Source organism: Tachypleus tridentatus, chromosome 10, assembly GCF_004210375.1.
Source record: "Tachypleus tridentatus isolate NWPU-2018 chromosome 10, ASM421037v1, whole genome shotgun sequence".
NCBI classification, from domain to species: domain Eukaryota; kingdom Metazoa; phylum Arthropoda; class Merostomata; order Xiphosura; family Limulidae; genus Tachypleus; species Tachypleus tridentatus.
In genome coordinates this window covers 190,537,438-190,561,371 of record NC_134834.1, presented here as the reverse complement: position 1 = coordinate 190,561,371, position 23,934 = coordinate 190,537,438, and the positions used below count along the sequence as shown (strand labels likewise).

Genomic DNA, 23,934 nt, shown 5'->3' with positions numbered 1-23,934 from the left:
AATGGGATAACTGTATTAAGTTTATCTTAACTTTTACTTATAACTTAAACTTTATTCTCATCTAATTTTTAAATGTAATGTATTTTTACCTTTTAATAGTAATTTTTAGTCTCCGGAAGGAATAAATGGTGAGACATATCTAATATGAAGATAGCGTAACTGGTATTATGGAAATATGCTCTTTCAATTTATGTGGGTTGAGCATATTGTAATGGATTGTTGATCTGAGGTTTCACTTTCCATTGCTGCAAAAGTATGTCCATACATTAGGATCAAAGGTATTCTAAGAGTGATGGTCAAATTTTGCTTTTCAATTAGAGTAACTCAAGAGTTGATAGAGGATGTTATTGCCTTCCATCCAATCTATAAGTATTCAAAATTTAGGGACAACTAGAGCAGATAGTATTTGTTCATATTTTTATGAATATCCCAAACAATGCAATATACTTAATATATTATTTTCTGTCTTGTTAAGTAATGCTCTTTGACCCTTTATTTACAAGAATACAACTGATATTCGATTGTGTGAGTGAGTGTTTATGGTAAGAAAATTGCCAATAAATATGTTTCAGGTCAGTTAAAAATACATATTTAATATACAAAAAATTATACTGTGCCTTTTTTCAAACTGTTTAATTTAAAAAAAAAATCTAAGTGTATCTTTTGTTGGTCAGATCTTCATTCTCTGATTCGAAGGAAGAAGACACCAAAGATAAAGACGTCCCAGATATTTTTAAAATTCTTCAGTCTATATATCTTGGTAAGTAATTGATATTTCAGTGTGAAATTGAGTCAGATACTTTTTGCTTTTGTATTATCAGACTCTCTTGAGGATATGTATGGCTTAGTGTTTAGTGTCTAGACTGAGAGTCTGAGGATTCATGGTTTGCCACAAAAACTTGCTGTACACTGGAACAGAAATGATAGTGGATGTAGTTAATAGGCAGTATTCTCTCCAATTGATTAGTATGTAATTAAAAATGATTGTTTAAGTAGCCTTTGTTTAGGTTGTTTGTGCAAAAATTCTAATATAGACAAACAATCTCTCTCTTCTTAACTGTACCTACTTGAAATAATAACTTCCAATTTAAAAGATACTTTATCAGCAGAACATTCTGAAGGGATAGAGCTGTATTTTATTTAGAAACTTTTCTTGTGCCAATATTTTATAAATAACTTGTAATGCTATTTATATAGCCCCTGGCATGCTCAAGTGGGTTAAGGCATGTGACTCGTAATCTGAGGGTTGCAGGTTTGCGTCCCCATCACACCAACCTTGCTTGCCTTCTCGGCCGTGGGGGCATTATAATGTGACAGTCAATTCCACTATTTGTTGGTAAAAGAGTAGCCCAAGAGTTGGCAGTGGGTGGTGATGACTTGCTGCCTTCTCTGTAGTCTTACACTGCTAAATTAGGAAAGGCTAGTGCAGATAGCCCTCGAGTATCTTTGTGTGAAATCCAAAAACAAACAAACTATTTATATACTAATCATCTTTGAAATATATAAAATTGTATTTGTAACTTTGTTATAAAAAGACCTTTGTTTTGTGTCTTAGTTAACTAAACCTCAGCTATTTTATTTTTGCTTTGTACACAGATTTTTTTTTTTTAACAGAGTATCATTTTTTTCTCAATCAATGGTATATTATAATTTGCTGTTAATCTTGGATTATAATGAAGTATATATGTCTTAACAGATATAGAGTTCAAAGTAATGAATAATTATATAGTGTTAGACATTAAAAATGTAGTGTAATATCATTCTTAAAATCTCTTGCAAATTTATGTTGATATATGGGTCCAGGTAACCAGTGTGACAGCCAGTTGGCTCATTTGGAAATGGAAGATAAGGTAGTTTCTGATGTTGCTATGGAAACTGAACATGCAATGGGTAACGGTGGAAACACAGAACATAATGTTGTGAATGAGGTCACCAAGCAGCAAATATTAGTGCAGTATCTAAAGGTTAGTTATGACAATAATTTCAAAGATTTTTTAAATTCTTCTAATGGTAATAACTTTGTAAAATTATAAAGAGTTCTGAGGATTTAGATATTAGTTTAACTATTTTAATATTAAAATATTAAATTTGATATTTAAGATTATTAATATAAAATGTTAAATTATTATGTTGAATTTATTGACTTCCATCAAAAACAATCTTAAGTAACTTGGATTTTTTTTTTTTGTCGTTTATGATGTGTAGACTGATGAGATAGAAATACCAATTTTTTCACAATGTTTAGAAGGCAGATGAATCCATTGCATTTTGTAAATGTTGGTGTAGGCTGTTTTTATTATTGTTATTATTATTATTATTGGATGTGTCCTAGTTGCAGTCATGTCAGACTGTGAACCTGAAGTTTTGTGGTTAACATTTTGTTGCAAAAAACTTATTTTGTACTTTAGTGCTATGGGTGCATTGCAAGAGTTAGTCACTATATAATTAGATCAGGCTAAGAGTTGGCTGTGGATGCTGTTTACCAGCTGATTTTCCATCTTAATATTAAAATATTTCTAGTTGATTATTCATTGGTTAATTGGATAAAAATACAGAATAACTGGAGATTTGCCAGAAAATGTATTGAGTAATACAAATATAATTTTCTTTTAACTTGATTGAGTTTGACACAAAGAAAGAGACTTCAGACATAAGTTTCACAGAATAAGCAATTTTTATTTAAATGATACAATGGTCATTGTTAATGGCAATTGAAAAGTGTAACACCTATACTGGAAACAAGAGATACAATATTAAGTTTTGAAGTTATGATTTACAGTTATAATTTTAATTTCCAAGTTAAAGATAAAATTATGTTAATCTGAATCAAGTCATATTCAAACTTCTCTGAAGTTAATAAGTTATTCATCGTTGTCCCAGAGTAGAAAACATGGAATTATATTCCAGTAATAATAATGTTATTATTTTCATGGCAGAGTTGATATCCTTGTGACTGACAGTCACTCTTACTGCAAAATCACTGTCAGTTTCTATACATTGTTATTGATGTTAAACAGTTTCTCCCATGAAGAAATGTATATGATACCCCTGTTGACTGACTTAGTTTTGTGAATAACTAACTTGGGAAAGACAAATTTATTGGATATCTTGTCTGACATTCTGATAAATCTGTTGACTAGAGAGGATCAAAGTGCAACTCGTGACATTAATAATTTAAACTGTCATGTTATCAATGTGTATTTATAAACTTGACTGCAAAAGATAGTTTATAATGGAAGTTTTTTATCAATGTGTAATAATAAACTTGACTGCAAAAGATAGTTTATAATGGAAGTTTTTTATCAATGTGTAATAATAAACGTGACTTCAAAAGATAGTTTATAATGGAAGTTTTTTATCAACGTGTAATAATAAACGTGACTTCAAACGATAGTTTATAATGGAAGTTTTTATCAACGTGTAATAATAAACTTGACTTCAAAAGATAGTTTATAATGGAAGTTTATTATCGATGTGTAATAATAAACTTGACTTCAAAAGATAGTTTATAATGGAAGTTTTTTATCAATGTGTATTAATAAACTTGAATTCAAAAGATAGTTCATAATGGAAGTTTTTTATCAATGTGTATTAATAAACTTGACTTCAAAAGATAGTTTATAATGGAAGTTTTTTATCAATGTGTATTAATAAACTTGACTTCAAAAGATAGTTTATAATGGAAGTTTTTTATCAACGTGTATTAATAAACTTGACTTCAAAAGATAGTTTATAATGGAAGTTTTTTATCAATGTGTATTAATAAACTTGGCTTCAAAAGATAGTTTATAATGGAAGTTTTTTATCAATGTGTATTAATAAACTTGGCTTCAAAAGATAGTTTATAATGGAAGTTTTTTATCAATGTGTATTAATAAACTTGGCTTCAAAAGATAGTTTATAATGGAAGTTTTTTATCAATGTGTATTAAGTGTTTTTTATTATCAAATTTCAATTCCTTAATTTCACAAAGAAATCTTTAAATTCTCAGTCTGCAGTTTTTCACATTTATAGAATTGTTTTTTCTTCTTGGGATTCGGATTGTTTAACCACTAATATATAAACACATATTATATACTGACGAGCTGGAATGTCAGATTCACCCTCTCTTTGTTTTTACTACATTATTTATTTAACCTACACTGATATGCTTCTTCCATGTCCTCTGTCTTTTATAAATGTATGTAATTCCCTCTGGCACTGTTTTTGGACGTATTTGCACTCAAATTCCATAAGTGTAGTGGTTGTTTTGTTTTGGTGGTAAAACCTGAGGACAGTTGGATGTCATTAAAGACATTGCTTTGAGCAATAATAGAATTTTGTAAAACTATTTATGTGATAGTTAGAAAGAGATATAAATAATAGTAGGTTTGAAGCTTCTTGTGCTGTATGTGTTTGAGATCAGAAATGTATATTTGACAACTGAGTTATTTTTATGGAGAACCAACTGGTTTAACTGACTTATTTATGGCTTAAACGAAAAATTCTTATCTCATAAATCAAATGAGCTAACACGAAGTACGTGTATGTTTTTTTTAAATTCATTAAATCCTAACTAATAGAACATACTACCTTTTTGCAATGGATCAGGGTTCAAAGGTCATGTCATTACATGTGTTGACTCGCATTCAAAATGCTATTGAACTACTACTTTATGAATTTTTACAGTAAGTTTGGAATCAAATTGTAGATTATAATTCGACCCTTAATATTATATATAAGTTAATTTGAAAGTAAATATTAAAAGAACACAAATATAGGTTTTAGTGAGTCACATGGTATGTTGAATGCAGCACTGTTTAAAATTAGATGTTTGTGATGTTGAAATACAACATCAAATTTTGTACAAATTATGAACTCAAATTAATAATATTGACAAGCTAGAATATAAAGTAAAAACCTCATACCTTTTTATTTTGCTGAGATATGGCTTGTGTACTGAATCAAACACAGTGGCCCTGTTCAATTCTTCCAATTTTTCAAAATGGTCCCTTGTATATTCTTACTACAATATATGACATGTGAATAACCAATCAACAGCTTATAATGTCCACACAGTGGTTTTCTCAGCCATTTTAATGTTTGAAAAAGTTACCATATTTATTCAATCCGAGTTTTCAAGGAGGTAAGTTGTGTCTTTAGCCTGCTCAAAGTTTCAAATTTTTTAAAATTTAAATGAATCTCAGTTAGTAAGCTTAATAAATTATGATGGAATTCTATGGTATCAGTAGTTATTTATGACGTTTTGGCTGTTCAACTGTATATATATAAAACCTAAAATAAATTTTGTTTCATATTCTTCATGTGCAAAATTTTAAAAGGCTTAGCAACTTATGTCCAGCAGCAACCAAGTACAAAGATCACAGCAAGATGAGATAATTGTTTGTGCTCCTTCTTGGTTTATTGTTCTATATTTTAAGAAAAATAAGTTTAATCATTTTTTTACTAAATAGTAATAATCTATATGCATGTATATATACATATATAAATAATGTATAATAATTGAAATGTAACTGTATATTACAAAATACTAGTCCACTAAAACACAGCCAATACAGTGGAGACTAAAGGTCAGTTTTGAATATCCTGTTTTGAAAATTTTGTCTTCCGGGGTTTAATTTCATATGTACATCTGCATTATTTATTACACTTGTATAATAGTGCAGTTTTAAATTGTTCAAATGGTTTGAGGCAGTTTGAGGTGTTAAAAAGAAAATAGCTTATTATGAATAACTGATAACTTAACCCATTAGTTAAGTTGTTAAAGCAATCATTTAATGTGCAATAGATCTGAAGTTTGGTCACAAGGCTTGAAATTACATGAATGAAGTATTTGCTTCACAATCTTGAAACAATTCCTAAACACTGATCTTATTTGTGAAAGAGAAAGAACCTGTAGCTTGAATTTCTGGAAAAAAAACAATCATTAATAACAATAGTCAATAGGCTTAACCCTCTGGAAATTTGTCTTTGAGCATATGGGAATTTTGTGGTTTTGTGACGTAAGATTGAAACTCGCAAACACTTGGACTGCAACTGAATGGTTTGTTAATTGAACTAGAGGATTAAACCACTAGCAGTTACTACTAAGACACTTTTTAATGCTAACTACACAACCTTCACCTCTCGCAAATAAGGCTTATTCTCAGACCTTGTCTCAGGATTATATAATGGTGGCCCCTACCTTGTGTGCCAGCTTTTCTGTGGTTGAATCTCTTTTGAAATCAAGAGTTCTCTTGCTACAAGCAAGTGCTCTGCCAGCTGAGTTAACATTATCAGTTAATGTTAAGGTATTTTTAACAACCCAAACTACGACATCACAAAAAAAACTTATCACATCAATACCTATAGTACATGTATCATATTTCTAAAGGTTTCCAGTCAGGATATTCTCTTAATTGTTATTATAGAAATTGGACGTTAAGTTTTTTTTCTTATATGATTGAAAGTTATCCTTGCAGACGTGTCATTGTTTCAGAATTTTAGTTTATTATATATTTTTTTATAAAGGACTCTGTAAAATTTGCTCAGAAGATTCAGATAGCACTGCCTATCGTATGTCAGTTACTTGGCTCGAGGACAGTCTCTGATGTATTAGAAGCCATTGATTTTTTTGTCACAGCCTTTGAGTTTGGAGTACGGGATGCTATGTCTGGAATCCAGCGTATGTTGCTGCTAGTATGGTCGAAAGAAAATGCTGTTAAAGATGCCGTTGTCAATGCATACAGAAGGCTTTACTTGTGTCCTGAAGGTGGAAACACGAGGTAAGTTTTGGGTTCAGTTGGATAGTTATGACAGGTGTTCATTTTTCTCAAGTATTGTAGTATAATTCTGCTATTATGTGAACAAATTTTTGTTCTTACATGTAATAATTTCAAAATACCATGGAAAGACGCCCAGCATGGCCGGGTGGGTTAAGGCATTTGACTCTTAATCTGAGAGTTGCAGGTTTGAATCCCCATCATATCAAACATGCTCGCCCTTTCAGCTGTGGGGGTGTTATAATGTGACAGTTAATTCCACTATTCGTTGGTAAAAGAGTTGGAGGTAGGTGGTGATGACCAGCTGCATTCCTTCTACTCTTACACTGCTAAATTAGGGATGACTAGTGCAGATAGCCCTCACATAACTTTGCATGAAATTCAAAACAAACAAACCATGGAAGGAACTGTGCTGTTAAAGCAGAATTAAATATCTAATAAGTCTGTGATATTTGTTTAAAAAAATTTTCATGTCTTCAGGTGGAAAAATAATGAAAATTTTACGTGATGTAATAATTTAACAATCCATATTAACTTGTTTTTTGCTTTAAAATGCATTTTATTTAGGTTGAATTTATTTTGCAAAAATTTTGTTTACTAAAGTTTGACAGTGTTAAAATATCTTTTGTTAGTTGTTTTGAAGATTATCACATAATCAATTTCTTATTGCTTTTATTTGGATGTTATAAAAAATCATTTTTAGTTTGTCAGTTTTAGCTTATTTGATGGAAATCCTATTTTTTTAATCTTAGGGCTAAGGCAGTGGCTGTTGTTCAAAACCTTACAGCCTTAGTTCAAACATGTAACTTAGGTGAAAGGATGTCTCTTGAACATTTGGTAGGTATATATAATAATTACTAATTAATTCTTTAGGACAGCCTGTTTTAAATAAATTTAACGTAATTCATAATGTGAATTGGATGTATTTCAGTCAAAATATCTTGTGTGTTAGCTTGAGTCTTAAGAACAAAGTTTACAGTATATTACTTGTAAAACAAAAAAAAACATTAGCACACGTTTACAACATTAAGATATCAAATCAATGCAGATGTGATAGACTACTTGTAGAGAAACATTATATCTAAATATAAATGTATTCTGTAGTTCTTGTTAAAGGATGAAATTCAGGATTATTTCAGTCATTAAATACATTTGTTGTTTTTTTTTAGGGACAGACTTGCATAGTGCTTAATTTGCCTGACTCTGCAGTATGCTTTAGGAGTGAAAGTCAAATTTCGCTATTCAATTGGACAAGAATACTCAAAAGGCATTGTTAATTGACTAAATTTGTTTGGAAGTTTTTGAATAGTGTTTTAAGCTGCTGCTACAGATCTTTATTTGGTGTAATAAAGATCTGTGTTGGCAACTCAAAACATTGTCCAAATACTTTTTAAACAGATGCAGTCCATTAACAGTGTCTTTTAAAGTAGACCAGAATAGCCTGTTGGTCAGTGAAGGGTTCTGTTTATTGGTTGACTTTCATCTCATTTATCATTTTAAAATCAGGAAAGGCTATGTGACAACAGTCCTTTTTGTAGTTTTGCAAGAAAAATCTTAAAAAACAACAACAAATCATATTTATTTGTAAAAATTAATTGGAAACTCTAAGATTATGGTATTTTATATAAAATGCAGAAAAGACTTTTCATATTAGGTTTAATATCTAGAAATATTGTTTGTTTGTTTTTAAAAGTAAGTGTAGTTTTGGTCAGGTTACCAAAAGAGCCTTGTTTAACTCTGAGGAATTTCTTGAATGTTGGCAATTATGAGAAGGTTTTTCCTAAAGATAAAACAAGAAGACATATTGAGCTGAAACTAATTTTTCCAATAGTTGAATAAAATCCATATATTAAAAGAATAAAAATCAGAAACATTGAAGAAAACATGCTGTCCTCCCAGAGGAACCATTAGAGCTAATGAATCTTTATGCTATCAAATAAATGACAAAAACACCACATAAGGCAATGAACTTTGAGTTGCTGCAGGGTGAATGTGAGTGATATTCATTTGTTTCTGTATTATGAAAGTCAGTAACTAATCCATATCAGAACATCTTCATGTTAATTAGTAATATAAAGGGCAGTTTTAGTTAAGAAATTATAGTTGAATAATAAAACACTACTTTCAACAAAATGATTTCTGTTTCTTTAGTATACAAATCTCTCAGGGTATAGACATGTACAAATCTATACAAGAAGAAAAAAACAAACTTTGTGGGTAAAAGATATAGCTTCTTTCCTAACATTTTGTTTGTTAAAGGTTTAGTCTCCAAATTAGTATGTTGTAGCATCAGTTTTGAATAGTAAAAATTTACTTCTGGAGGGATGAACCCAAACCAATGAGTGGTTCAGATACTTGTACAAAGTGATATGAGTTAGTTTTTATTCCTTATATTTGTAACATGGAATATCTGTTCCACATGCTGATTGAATTCTTTACTATTAATGTTTTTTGTCTGAACTTGGACAATAAATCAAAATTTTCTTTGGCCTTTTTGACATGTGCAGAAAACCATTCACTCCAGCAACCATATTTTGTTACAACTAAAAGTATATGTTGTCCAGTAAGTGTCACAATGCATGCAGCTATTGCAAATAAAGATTTTATATATTTGTTGATTCTATTTGTGTGTTTCTTTCCTATGCTTGTGTTTAATTTATTCTCTATGTAACATAACTGAAATATCCATTTTGTGGGTTCTATGAAACTTGTCAGTGAACCTGCATGCTGCAAGCACATACAGACATTCCTATGGGAGTGTTTCTATTTTTATATCTTCATAGAATTTACAGAAATACATGTCTTTCATACTTACATATAAAGCTTCTTGTTTAAGAAATAGCACTTCCTCAGCATCTTTTGATTTTACAGATATAGATAGAACTTTTATTCACTAAATCACAGGTGGTGAAGTTGAATATATTTATTTTATATGAATTAAAACATTTCTAATTCTGAGGTAATTTAAATATGTGTCCACAAACTTCATACTCAGCTGGAAGAGTTCATGAAGTCTGGGGATCTGAATTCAACAGTTATCCAGGTTCTTTGGGAACGGTTCTCTAAAAGAGGGCCAAGTGTTACTTCACAAGACAGCCATGCTGCTTTAGTGTTGCTCGGAATGGCTGCTGGGTGAGTAGACATTACGTTAGAAAATTTAATAAAGCAGTTATGCTGTATTATAGTAGCTTTTACTAGAAAATGATTTTTTTTTTGCAGATGGCCAATTAATCTAAAGTGTCAGTGTTATAATAGAAATCATGGTGTTTGGAATTGATTTAATAATCTTGTGCCCTAAGTTAATATTTTGTTAACACTTGATATGTGTTAAATTAATTAGTAATAAGAAATTGGAATAGTATGTTATTTTTATTGCTGGTTTCTTTGGTAAATTTTGGTAAAGAATGGTCATTTGATGACATAATTAATTATTTCACAACATCAATCATTAGATCTTTATTTTAGACATTTAAGTTACTTTTATTACAGAGTAAAGAAATGTCATGTAGACACAGCTGTTCCCCCACATATGCTATAGTGCTGCCATAAAAGAAAAGGGTATTCCTCTCTTTCTAACTTTTCAACACTTACCAGTTTTAAATTATAAAATGTTAAGATGTGTCTTTTTTTTTTTGTAGGGTACCTAAAATTAAACCTGTAAAATAGGGGAGTTTGTTTATAAAATGTGGAAGTGAAAGAGTTAATTTGTTATCACATGTTCACTGGCAATAGTACTTAAAGTACATCCCCATTTCGATTAGCTAAATTTTGAAAAAAAATATAAGAATAAGGTTGCAGCACTTCCACCAATCTTACCAAGATGTTTCATGGATTGTTTAGTGACTTACGGTACAAAAATACTCTTGCCCACTTCTCGTTTTTCGTGAGCTACATGCTTATCATATGTACTTTTGATAGTGTTTACCGTATATCACCACTAGAATATCTATATTATTACCAGTAATAACATTATTCTAAACGTGAAGAGTTAAAAAGAGTGCAGATTTTACACCACCATAGGTACTGTGACCTGTTCTTGTGTATTTATTTATTATTCAGTACTAAGTAACTTATACATTTCATTCTGGGTCATACAGAGGGGCTTGGATTACTGTTTAGTATCAAAACGCTTCCTCTAGGCTTAGGTTTAGGCCTATGAGCAATGTAACCTTTGGCCTGGAAGACGCAGTGTAAAATCTTGATACAGTGGAGTGCCATTAAGCCGTGGACCAGTAAACCGTGAAATCGCTTAAGCCGCTGTAGCAAGTCTTGTGAGCGAGGATTATCGCGGCTCACTGCTAATTTAAGAACGTGTAAAAACGTGGCTTACGAATTTAATCCTGGCTTTATAACTTCAAGGGGATATTTAAAAAGGATTTGTTTTAATTTGGGAAATAAATAAAATATATTACAATAGAAATCGACCATTAATCTACCTTATCCGCTCTCTATGTCAGCTTTATGGAGGCCGCCATTGTTACCGAATCACTCATTATAGACAGTAAATACTCAATATTTATTTTACTGTTGGACTGTGGGATTTGTTAACGTGTCTTAGAAAAAAGCAATTTGTCACTTTGAATTGTGTTAAACTGAACAATTGAAGTGTTACGTGCATTTTTATGAACGGTATTTCAAACTTTAGAAGTATGCAAGTTTTTCTCCATTTTAACTTAGACAAGAAGCTTCTATATCATCTGGGGGTAGAACCTCTGAAGTGTCATGGATATCTTTTCTGATTTGGCTAAATCACTAGTTTATTTTTTTGCTATAAATTAATGAATTTGGTTTACGTTCCAGAGGTTTCGTCTATCTCCGTAACACTAATCATGGTTGAAGTTTCTCTGACAGTAAATTAAGTGGTTTGTTTTCAATCTTCAAAGTTTGTATGAACCTTTGGATCAAGTTTGTGGATGTGTTTCTCAAAATGTTTGCCACATGTGAAACTGAGCTCTTCTAGTCTGTCATAAGTACCAATCAATATAAAATTTGGATCCCTCTGTCCAATTTAGATTACTAGTTGGCATTGAGTTTTATCAGTGACAAAGGACAAAAGTGTGAAATATAATCATGAAAACCTGATTTTTTTTCTGTAATGAAGTTTCTGTTTTTGTCAGCATCTTTATCATTAACGTCAGTGTTCTCTTCTACAGTGCTGAAGTTAAAATTGTACGATCAAACATTGATATCCTTGTGTCTGTGGGTCTGGATCCTGAGGCAGGAGGTGACTTTCAAATAGTTCGAGACACGTGTGCCACACTCTTGAAACTGACAGGAAATACTAAGGTAAAAACTTGTTGAAAAAGGAAGTATTAAGGTGTTAAGTAAAACTATTTTGTGAAACAAGGAAGTAAGACTGAATTTTGTGAAACAACAAAGCTTTAAAGGAAGTATTAAGGTGTTAAGTAAAACTATTTTGTGAAACAAGGAAGTAAGACTGAATTTTGTGAAACAACAAAGCTTTAAAGGAAGTATTAAGGTGTTAAGTAAATCTATTTTGTGAAACAAGGAAGAGCTGAGGAAGTAAGACTGAATTTTGTGAAACAACAAAGCTTTAAAGGAAGTATTAAGGTGTTAAGTAAAACTATTTTGTGAAACAAGGAAGTAAGACTGAATTTTGTGAAACAACAAAGCTTTAAAGGAAGTATTAAGGTGTTAAGTAAATCTATTTTGTGAAACAAGGAAGAGCTGAGGAAGTAAGACTGAATTTTGTGAAACAACAAAGCTTTAAAGGAAGTGTTAAGGTGCTAAGTAAAACTATTTTGTGAAACAAGGAAGTAAGACTGACTTTTGTGAAACAACAAAGCTTTAAAGGAAGTGTTAAGGTGTTAAGTAAAACTATTTTGTGAAACAAGGAAGTAAGACTGAATTTTGTGAAACAACAAAGCTTTAAAGGAAGTGTTAAGATGTTAAGTAAAACTATTTTGTGAAACAAGGAAGTAAGACTGACTTTTGTGAAACAACAAAGCTTTAAAGGAAGTATTAAGGTGTTAAGTAAAACTATTTTGTGAAACAACAAAGCTTTAAAGTGTTAAGTAAGAGAAGTAAATGCTAGATTATCTTTAAAGTTTGCTTTATCATTATCTTTAACTTCAATCTGTTAATAAGATTTCCATCATTTTGATATAACTTTGATAATAGTTGAATACTTATTTAAAAATAAAAATAAATGTTAACAGTGTGCCTCAGTGTTCTTATTTTCTTGTCAACAGCCAAGTGTAGAAGCCAAAAGTCCTCCTTTCAAGTTTCCTAAAGACCATGAAATTTTTGTGAAGTTGAGTGACATTCTTGTTAAAGGTTGGTATAATTTGCACACACACACACACACACACCTGACAAGAAGTTGAAAATATCAGTTGTACATTGATCTATGTAATGAAATAATATAGAGAATGAAAAGAATGCATATCTTGGTATATCAAAGTAGGTTTACTTGTCTCATGGCTTATTAGTCAGTGGAAAAAGGTTACTTGAGACAGTTCCTTTGGACACAGTTAACTAAGAATATGAAATTGTGAGGCTGTCACTCAGACTTCTATTCATTGGTCATTATTATTACTTAAAAAAAAAAGCCAAATCCAACAGAAGATCAGTGTGTCTAAAATGTAAAATTAAATAGTAAAAGGCTGGTGGAAAAGGAAACTGATTGTTTAGTATGAAGTGAGAGAACATCAGAAACTCGATTCCATTAGGCTTGGTAATTGAGTAGTAAATAGAATAAGTATATTTTTACTGGGGCGTGTTGTTTAATTTTAATAAGTTCGTTAATTTTATAGAAGTACTTTCGCTGATAAATTATTTGTAGCATAAATACAAAATTAAAACAAATATTAGAGATTGTTACATACAACTGATGTGATGCTATTTAATATTAAAATAGACACAGCAATTATAGTCAAAACAAATATTAGAGATTGACAACTGATGTGACACTAATATTAAACTAAGCACAGGAATTATTGTCAAAACAAATATTAGAGATTGACAACTGATGTCACACTACTTTAATATTAAACTAAGCACAGGAATTATTGTCAAAACAAATATTAGAGATTGTTACATACAACTGACACTTTAATATTAAACTAGGCACAGGAATTATTGTCAAAGCAAATATTAGAGATTATTACATACAACTGACGTGATGCTATTTGAATATTAAGTTAGACACAGGAATTATTGTCAAAACAAATATTAGAAATTGTTACGTACAACTGATGTAACACTACTTAAATATTAAGTCAGACAGGAATTATTGTTAAACTTCTCTTGGTCAGAAAATGTGAAGTTTTGCAGAAATAAATCACAAACTGTTTTGTTTTCAAGAAAAACTAATTAGAGAAAAATGTTCAGTATAATTTAATTGATTTAAGTGTTTGTTGTGTTCATTTTCATTTATATTACAACAGCCGGCTCTGATATTATTTTATTGTAAACTGCAAATAAAGTATTTCTTTTTGTAATTGTGAAAGAGATTATATTCTGTGCTTAGAAATTGGAAGATATAAGCCTGTTTGGAACTTCATACAAATTTTCTTTTTAAAGTTGAAAAAACAACTAAACTTTTGTACAAATTATAAACTCTGCTTTTCTTGAACTCCACTTATCAATGGTAATGAAAGTGTTGAATACATTTTCAATGGTAGTTTTGTGTCGCTAATACAACATGAAATTTCAGAATACAACCATGTATAATTTATAGTCGTGAAAAACTTAGGACACCCTATGAAAGCCTGTGTATTTGTGTAACATTTTTGGTTATATAGATATTTAATCTCAATTTCAACAATACTGAGGGATTATAGAAATATAACTAAACAATTAAAACTGAAGAAAAGACTTTTCAAGATCTTCTGTAAAGGTAATTTTACAAAAATGCATATTTTAACGGAGGAAAAAGTTAGGACACCCTACCCCCTAATAGCTAGTGTTACCCCCTTTGGCTGAATAACTGCAGTGAGATGCTTCTTATAGCAATCTACCAGTCTCTGACATCATTCTGAAGAAAGTTTGCCACGCTCCTCAATGCAGAATTCTTTCAGCTGTGAGATGTTTGAACGGTTTATTGCATGTACAGCCTGTTTCAAGTCACCCCACAGCATTTCAGTGGGATTAAGATCTGGACTTTAACTCGGCCATTCCAGGACTCTCCATTTCAAAGTTTTCAGCCAGTCCTTGGTGGATTTACTGGTATGTTTTGGGTCATTGTCATGTTGCAGGGTCCAGTTCTGCTTCATCTTTAATTTTCATACAGATGATCTTGCATGATCCTTGAGCACCCTCTGATACACAGTAGAATTTATGGTGGATTCTGTGATTATGAGCTGTTCAGGTCCTGCTGCAGCAAAGCAGCCCCAAACCATGACACTTCCACCTCCATGCTTCACAGTTGGTATGAGGTTCTTTTCCTGGAATGCTGTATTTGGTTTATGCCAAACATGTCCTCTGTTTTGGTGTCCAAATAATTCAATTTTGGACTCATCTGTCCAAAGAACATTATTCCAGAAGTCCTGGTCTTTGTCTACATTCTCTCTGGCAAATTTCAGTCTGGCCTTGATGTTTATCTTAGAGAGCAAAGGTTTCCTCCTTGCACACCTCCCATGCAAGTTGCACTTGTGCAGTCTCTTTCTGATTGTAGAGGCATGCACTTTCACATCAACAGTAGTCAGAGCCTGCTGTAGGTCCTGTGATGACATTTTAGGGTTTTTGGAGACCTGTTAGCATCTTGCAGTCTGCTCTCGAGCTGAACTTGCTTGGATGACCAGACCTGGGCATGTTGACAGTTGTTTTCAAAGCCCTCCACTTGTTGACTATTTTCCGGACAGTGGAATGGCTGATTTCAAAATTTTCTGGGATCTTTTTAAATCCCTTACCAGACTCATAAACTGCTACAATTTTCTTTCTGAATGCCTCAGTCAGCTCTTTTGCTTGCACCATGGTGCTCACTCTCACTTCAACTGTCAGGAGCACACCAAACTAAATGTCCGAGGTTTAAATAGGACAAGCCTCATTCAAAATGCTGAATAACGATCTTCTAAACACGTGCACCTGGTGTGATACACCTGTGTGTGAGTTGAGCCATTTTAAGTGAGAATAAATGTGGGGGTGTCTTGACTTTTTCCTCAGTTAGAATATGCATTTTTGTCAAATTACATTTACAGAAGATCTTGAAAAGTCTTTTCTTCAGTTTTAATTGTTTAGTTATATTCCTATAATCTCTAATTATTGTTAAAATTGAGATTAAATATCTATATATCCAAAAATGTTACAAAAATACACAGGCTTTCATATGGTGTCCTAACTTTTTCACATGACTGTATGTTAGAACACACATGCACGTTAAACTATGTTTTATATTTTTAAAATATTCTTTTAAGACATTAAAATTATTGTGAACATTTATTTTGTTCTCATTTTCTGAATGAGGATTAAAACTTGGCACATTTTTACACTTAAGAACACTTTGTATTATAATGTGGTTTGTATGGCTTATCACTATTGCTCTTATACAGGTACTTTCTGTTGTGTGGTTTACACTTGTTTACTTTTTTCGTGAGAACACAAAATATTGTAGTGTTAAGTGAATATTGAGTTGTTTTAATAATTCACTGAGATATATTTTGAGGTTGATGTATTAAAATGTCATTATTTTGTAAACTTGCACATTTATTTTGTCATAGGTTTACTAAAATTGGATGACAAGTATTATGTTCCAATGGTTGAGCAAGCAATAAATACCATTTATAAACTTGGAGAACATCCTGATCTCATCTGTGGAGATATACTAAAACAGCTTTACCAAGTCATGCTAAACAATCCTGATACAGGTACTAAAGCTATTTTTGATCCTCAGGTTTTAATGTATAAGCTATATTGAGCAAGTTGTTGAAGATAAGTCACATATTCCTCATTTTGAGCAATTGATAGATGATAAGAAAGTTGGACAAGACAACTGCACAAATTCTGAGCTTGTTAAAATAAAATTAGGAAGTTTAAAGAATGATAAGGTTTCTGGGCCAAAATTTTATTATTTACCTGAGGTTTTTAAAGGTCAAGGGTTGGATATGTGTTAGTTCTTGAATAGTGGGCAAGTATCAACAGATTGGAAATTAGCTAATGTCATTCCTATTTTCAATGGAGGTAATAGAAATTGTTCCAGTAATTATAGTCCCATTAATCTTGCATCTTTTGTGGGAAACTGTTTGGAAAGTCTGATAAAAATTACTTTGCAAAGTCATTTAACAAAGTTTAAAATTTTATCAGATAGTCAACATAGTTTCACTATGAGAAAGTCTTACAAATTTTTTGACACGCTTTGAAAATGTTACTGCATGTGCAGATGATGGTAATGGAGCATATTTGGTGTATCTGGATTTTCAGAAACTATTTGACAAAGTGCTACATAAAAGGCTTGTGAAGAAACTTGGATGGGAATAACCTTAACTGGGTCATGAAAGAAAAGGATTTTGATTAAAAGTTAATTGGTCTCTAAGACCATCCAAGCAGTGTGCTGTTGTTACTGGTCGGGCAAATAGGATTTTAGATTGTATCTGCAGAATTATTGAATACAAGTCTGAAGAAGTTATTTAATTTTATAGGTCACTGGTTAGGTCACATTTGGAGTATTGTGTTCGATCTTGGTCTCCTTACCTCAGGAAAGACGTTGAATTGTTGTATAGAGATCAGAGGTGAATTACTAAAATTATATGATTGAGGAGAAATTAAGAATCTTAAAATTGTTTTTTGTTGAAAAAGGAAGAGGTAGAGGAGATCTGGTTGAAGTGTTTAAGAATTGCTAATGTTGATGTATCAACATTTGTCATACTTAAAAGCAAGAATTATGGAACCAGGGGACACAAATAGAGATTTAGGTAAAACTGTCTTTAACTCAGATCATTTACTTTTTCAAGTAGAATAGTTAGCCTGTGGAATGGGTTGTCCTTAGATGTTGTGAAGGCAGTAAATTTGAGTGAGTTTAAAAGAAAGCTTGAAAGATATATGAATAATGAGGGTTGACTTTAATCTTTTTAATAGTTTTGGTTCAGCTTAAGAGGATGGGACAGTCAAGATGGGCCAGTAAATTTCTTGTTTCCCCTAAACATAGTTATATATTAAGTTTGTTATGGAAATGTTTCAATGAATAATTTTTCTAGATTTTTGTTTTTTTTTAATACTTATAAAGAATTAACCAGTAATTAAAATGCTAGTGAGTGTTGGTTGTTTTAGTTACATTTATAAGATTACAAATGGCTGAAAATATAGTACAGAGAGCATTCTGTGAAACAGACCAGAAAGAATCTGAAGATGCTGGTGAGCAGGCTTTTAATTTGAAACTTGAGAGTGCCATGCTGGCAAGATTTTTATCAGTTGCTGGCCACATGGCTCTTCAACATCTGGTCTATCTTGATGTTAGTGTTTTTACCGAAATAAAACGAAGACAGTTTGTACAAGAACAGAAGAATGAAAGTTTAATAAAGAAGAGGAAAAGACAATCAGCATCTGGTGTTTCAGAACATTCAAAACTTAAGGTGAGAGTTATAGATGTAATGAGTTTATCTTTTGGTGCTTCATTTAATGAAAAAACGTCTTTACCCAAATTGTAATATTAAAAAAAAAGTTACATACAGAGAGTTGACAAAAGAAAAAAAAAGTGGCCTCCCTTGAAAATAGTTAATTTGTTACATCTTTTATTAGATAACGGAACAATGTGTAAAACTGTGTGTTTTTAGGATGCACTTGAGAATATCTGTTCAAATATGATCTGAAATCCTAATTTTAACACTGGCTTTTGTAAATACCTGAACCTTTCATGATTCTAGTTACAGTTTCTCATAACCTGAGGGTTGTGGGTATGAATTTCCATCGCACCAAACATGCTTGCCCTTTTATCTGTGGGACATTATAACATTATGGTTAATCCCACTATTCATTGGTAAAAGAGTATCCCAAAAGTTGGTCGTGGGTGGTGATGACTAACTGCTTTCCCTCTAAATTAGGGATGGCTAGCTCATATAGCCCTTGAGTAGTTTTGCACAAATTAACAAAAAACAAAGCATTATAAAAAATTTTGAGTTTAACAAAATTCCATCCAATTTTTTGTTTTATATTTTTCATAGTGATTTTCGTCAAACTTGATGTATAACTGTGGTTACATCAGACTTTGTGTGATAACTATGGTTTTGACTTTAGCTAAAAAACGCTTATAAATAGTATGTTATTGAATCAAGTGGATGTAAAGATTTTTTAACTCTGAATTTTATGTTTGGTTTAATTTTTGTAAGTGAAGAATGGTTCATTTAGTGAAAAACTATTTTGTTTAATTATCCACACCCTTGATGTTTTAATAAGAAAAATTACATTACTCTGTAATTTTAACAACTAGTTTAAATAAAATAAACTTTAAATAATTTCAATATAGTTTTTTGGTTCTAAAAACTTGATTATCACAGGATCAAGTTCTGTCAGGAGAGATTGAGGAAGAACTAGGGTTAACCGGAGCAGTAGCTGATGATACAGAAGCTGAGTATGTGTGCCAAGTTTGTGACAAAGAAATTGTCACAGGTAGGAAGTCTTAACATTTTATGTTTTCATTCCTAAGTGTAAACTAAAGCTACTTTTTGGTTGTATATTTTTTATCTTTTGATGAAGTTGTCACCAAGAGATAGAGAGAGACTGTATTATGACTTTGAAACATCTTTGTGTTTCTTATTCTAAGATAAAAATGGAATAACTATGAGTAACAAAATGAAAGAGTTGTTTTTACAATTTGAAATGCAATTTTTCTGACTGAAATATAAAGCGAATCATGTTCTTGTAACTTACAAGTTTATTCTTGTAATATATATCAGCAGTCTCATAGCAATCTGTTTTACTACCAAAAAGTCTTAACGTTTTATACAACACGTTTTTTGACCAAGAGTTGTTTTAATGTCACACTTCACGTTGGGTAGAAACCGTATACCGGAGCAAATTGGTCATTTTAAGTTACACATTACTTAAATGTGTAAGGGGGTAAGAAGTCCATATATTACTAGAGGGAGTATACGACTGTTTTTATGTTTCCTCAAAGCTTTGGAGAAATGTACAAAATGCTCAGTTCTTTCTCTCCAGACACAGCTTAAAAGTTTATTCTGTTAAATTTTTGAAAAGTCCCTCTACTATAATGAACTATAAAAGTGTGTGCTGGGAATGTGGTTATGAAGCAAAACAAAGAAAAAGATAGTTCATGATGTTTTGCAAACATTTTTCTTGTGTTGTACTTATCAGCTGATATTTATATTTGTTCTGCTTTTTGAAAAAAAAAATGTTTAATCAGCTTACTGTATTAATGTCCTTCAGTAAAACAATAAATAATGAGCCTCTCGGAGTTAATGTAAGGAAAACAATGATGTAATTAGCAACATATGGACAAAATTTTAAAGTCCATCATAAATAATGAACTTCTCGGAGTTAATGTAAGGAAAACAATGATGTAATTAGCAACATTTGGACAAAATTTTAAAGTCCATCATAAATAATGAACCTCTCCGAGTTAACGTAAGGAAAACAATGATGTAATTAGCAACATATGGACAAAATTTTAAAGTCCATCATAAATAATGAACTTCTCGGAGTTAATGTAAGGAAAACAATGATGTAATTAGCAACATATGGACAAAATTTTAAAGTCCATCATAAATAATGAACTTCTCGGAGTTAATGTAAGGAAAACAATGATGTAATTAGCAACATTTGGACAAAATTTTAAAGTCCATCATAAATAATGAACTTCGGAGTTAATGTAAGGAAAACAATGATGTAATTAGCAACATATGGACAAAATTTTAAAGTCCATCATAAATAATGAACTTCTCGGAGTTAATGTAAGGAAAACAATGATGTAATTAGCAACATTTGGACAAAATTTTAAAGTCCATCATAAATAATGAACTTCTTGGAGTTAATGTAAGGAAAACAATGATGTAATTAGCAACATATGGACAAAATTTTAAAGTCCATCATAAATAATGAACTTCTCGGAGTTAATGTAAGGAAAACAATGATGTAATTAGCAACATTTGGACAAAATTTTAAAGTCCATCATAAATAATGAACTTCTCGGAGTTAATGTAAGGAAAACAATGATGTAATTAGCAACATTTGGACAAAATTTTAAAGTCCATCATAAATAATGAACCTCTCCGAGTTAATGTAAGGAATACAATGATGTAATTACTAACATTTGGACAAAATTTTAAAGTCCATAATAAATAATGAACCTCTCAGAATTAATATAAGGAGAGAAAAAAAATGTTAATATTGACAGTTTTAACCATGATGCAGCAGTATTCATCTGCTATGAAAACCTGACAAAGTTTATAGGTTAGAGAATAAATTTACTAAGGTACATTCATATGGAACTGAATGATGTGAAAGCTGACAGTTATCTTCATAATGAGAATATTGTAAAGAAAGAAGATAAAAAATGTTTAACAAGTGAGGAAGACACTTTTAATCTGAATACACAGTTTATTTAAAAAAGACAAAAGTTTGGCTACACTGGAGTGTTGAACTATTTTGTCATTGAAGGATGATAAAAACTGAAACAAAACTATGAAGTACTTTGTGATGATGAGAAACCCACTTGAAGTAGAAATGTATCTCGGGGTGGCTGGTATGGGTATTGACACTTTTACTGATAAAGCAGAGAACAATGTTTCAACTTTCTTAGGTCATCTTCAGGTTAACAAAGGGAGTCTGCAACTGACTTGTATCAGCAAACAGCAAAGTCTCTTTGTTAACCTGAAGATGGCTTAAGTAGATTGAAAAGTTGTTCTCTGCTTTATTAGTAAAATTGTCAATACCCATTCTGGCCATCTTGAGATACAAAACCATGATGTGAAATTATAGCAAAGTAATAAAACTCCTCAATTCATTGGAATATAACAAAGTAAGGTTGGTCATAAACAAATTATTTATGTTTTAGTCACCTTTAAATGTGTAAAGTAGACATTTGTTAAATTCAAAGTCCTGTTTATTTGGAATTTAAAGTAGAAACTGCCAAATTGACATGTTGCTACATCAACACTTCTGAATTTTGTTCATGTTAGAATTATAATGCACTACTCAGTTTTTTGTTTGACTGTTTTTCAGCAATAATTCCATAGTACTTTTAACTGTTAAGAAAATTTTTTATGATTTTAATAAGTAACCAAGAACCATTTTGGAGCCACCTCTCCTTGTCTCAAACAAAGGCATTTTGTAAAGAAACACAAAGTCAAGCAATACAGTGTGTCACTTATAGATCCATGAAAACAAACTAATACTGAAATGTAATTACATACAATATCTTTAAGGTTTTGAAACTTTTAAGACCATTGTTATTATATCACTGTTAAAACTATTATTACAATGAAACTATGGAATTGTCTAAAGTTGGTTTGTGGTAAATTTACAGTGTTAAAATCTCTGGTATAATTCTCTGCTGTGGACAGAAAGAGAGCAGATAGCCTCTTGTGCAGCTTTATGCTAAAACAAAAAAAGAACTAAAGTTTAGTATATATACAAGCATCAATATATAGGATATCAGTATTTATCAAAGAATGTATAGTTCCTTGTTTTTACTGTGGACATTAACGATTTCAAGTAGAAAAAATACTGTAGTTAAATGGTACTTTGATTTTTTAAGTCATCTCTGTTTATTAATTAGAATAGAAAGACCTAAAAATGATTTAAAATTAACTACATCATTAAAATACAGCTTTTTCACATTTAAAATAAAACATGAAGTTTGTCTGTTAATAGTCACCCATTGCACGATTTCAATGATGATTTGACAGATTTGAACCCTAAAATTTGAACTTAAAACTTTAAATAAGAGATTAAATTAATTAAAATATATACTGTAACATTAACATTTATAAAGTAATAAAAGTTATTTTTATCTCTTAAAAATGTAAATTTTAAATTGCATAATATTTTTTCATATCGTAAAATAATTTTATTTTCTTGAAGTTAGAAACACTTTGTATTTGTTTCATGTAGTTTTCTTCCCTGTTGATTTTATTATTATTATCATTGAAGGTGGTAATCTACTTGGACTTATCAGGCCTTTGATAATTGCTGTGTGCAGTGATCCAGTGAAATACAAAGATCCACATCTTCGTAGTGCAGCTGCTTTAGTTTTAGCGAAGTACATGCTGATTAGGTCAGTTAATGTTATTGCTAAACAAATTTAATTAGAGAATTTCCTCGCTGAAACAATACCCATATTTGTTAAGAAAGATATCGTAGTGTAAATAAAATTGGTAAACCAATACCAATGTTTTATTGTGGGACAGCATTGTTCCACACCCATAATAATGATAAAAAAAAATTATTTCATTATACACATTACTAAGTTTCACTTTGTGTGTCTAATCGTTAATGTGTTTCATGTTCTGTTACCACACAGAAAAATACTCCTTATATTGGAGCCACAAGTGTATTATTAGGGTCAAATCTTGCTGTTTGTTCTGATAAAACTTAGCTTTAGGTGGCATTGACTGGCTTCCTTCCTTCTAGTCTATCGCTTCAAAACTTGGTGTAGTTAGCATAGATAGTCCTGAGATAAGTTTTGTGTGACATCGAACAATGTGTTTAATTGGCAGAATCTTCAAACTTGTTCAAACAAATAGTTTACGGTGAAATGACTAATGCTGTGCAAATGTCATCTCTTCAATGATTAGCAGTACCAGCTTAAGTAGTTAAAGAAAATTAAAGAGTTGCTTAGTTACAAACATTTTTCTATGTTGAAAGACTTGTAATGTTTACTGAAAGTCACATTTTGTAAAAATGTACACATTATTATTGATAATTAAAAGTATTAAATCTATAAAGACTTTAAATGCATACAAAGAGGTAATGTGGTTGTTTAAATTGACTGAGCCCATTTTAAGAGTGTTAAGTCAGTTTTATTAATCTGTTTAAATTTGATTTTCTGTTGTTTTTTAATCTTTTACACCTATCAGATATTTTCATTTAATAAATGTTTAGTATATGTACAATGTAAAAATACTAAGACACTTTTTTTCTTTTTTTGAAGGTATTATTTATTAAACAAATTCACAAGCATTTCTAACATCATATAATTGAAATTTTGTATGGATCCTGATAATTGAAAATTTATGAAAGGTACTAGATTTAATTAAGAAAC

General features: G+C 30.8%; 1 protein-coding gene across 3 annotated transcripts in view; it reads left to right on the top strand.

Annotated features, from left to right (window-relative positions):
* LOC143227831 (condensin complex subunit 1-like) overlaps nt 1-23,934 on the top strand; it is a 58,663-nt gene that overhangs the window by 26,621 nt on the left and 8,108 nt on the right. For 2 of the 3 annotated variants that reach the window (XM_076459108.1, XM_076459110.1), the window contains 11 exons: nt 675-760; nt 1,804-1,964; nt 6,511-6,764; nt 7,514-7,598; nt 9,757-9,893; nt 11,915-12,047; nt 12,974-13,058; nt 16,442-16,588; nt 18,024-18,289; nt 19,211-19,322; nt 22,824-22,947. In XM_076459108.1, the coding sequence (XP_076315223.1) occupies nt 675-760; nt 1,804-1,964; nt 6,511-6,764; nt 7,514-7,598; nt 9,757-9,893; nt 11,915-12,047; nt 12,974-13,058; nt 16,442-16,588; nt 18,024-18,289; nt 19,211-19,322; nt 22,824-22,947 (1,590 nt within the window). The remainder of the gene's footprint in view (nt 1-674; nt 761-1,803; nt 1,965-6,510; nt 6,765-7,513; nt 7,599-9,756; nt 9,894-11,914; nt 12,048-12,973; nt 13,059-16,441; nt 16,589-18,023; nt 18,290-19,210; nt 19,323-22,823; nt 22,948-23,934) is intronic. The other variant, XM_076459109.1, reaches the window with a different exon arrangement.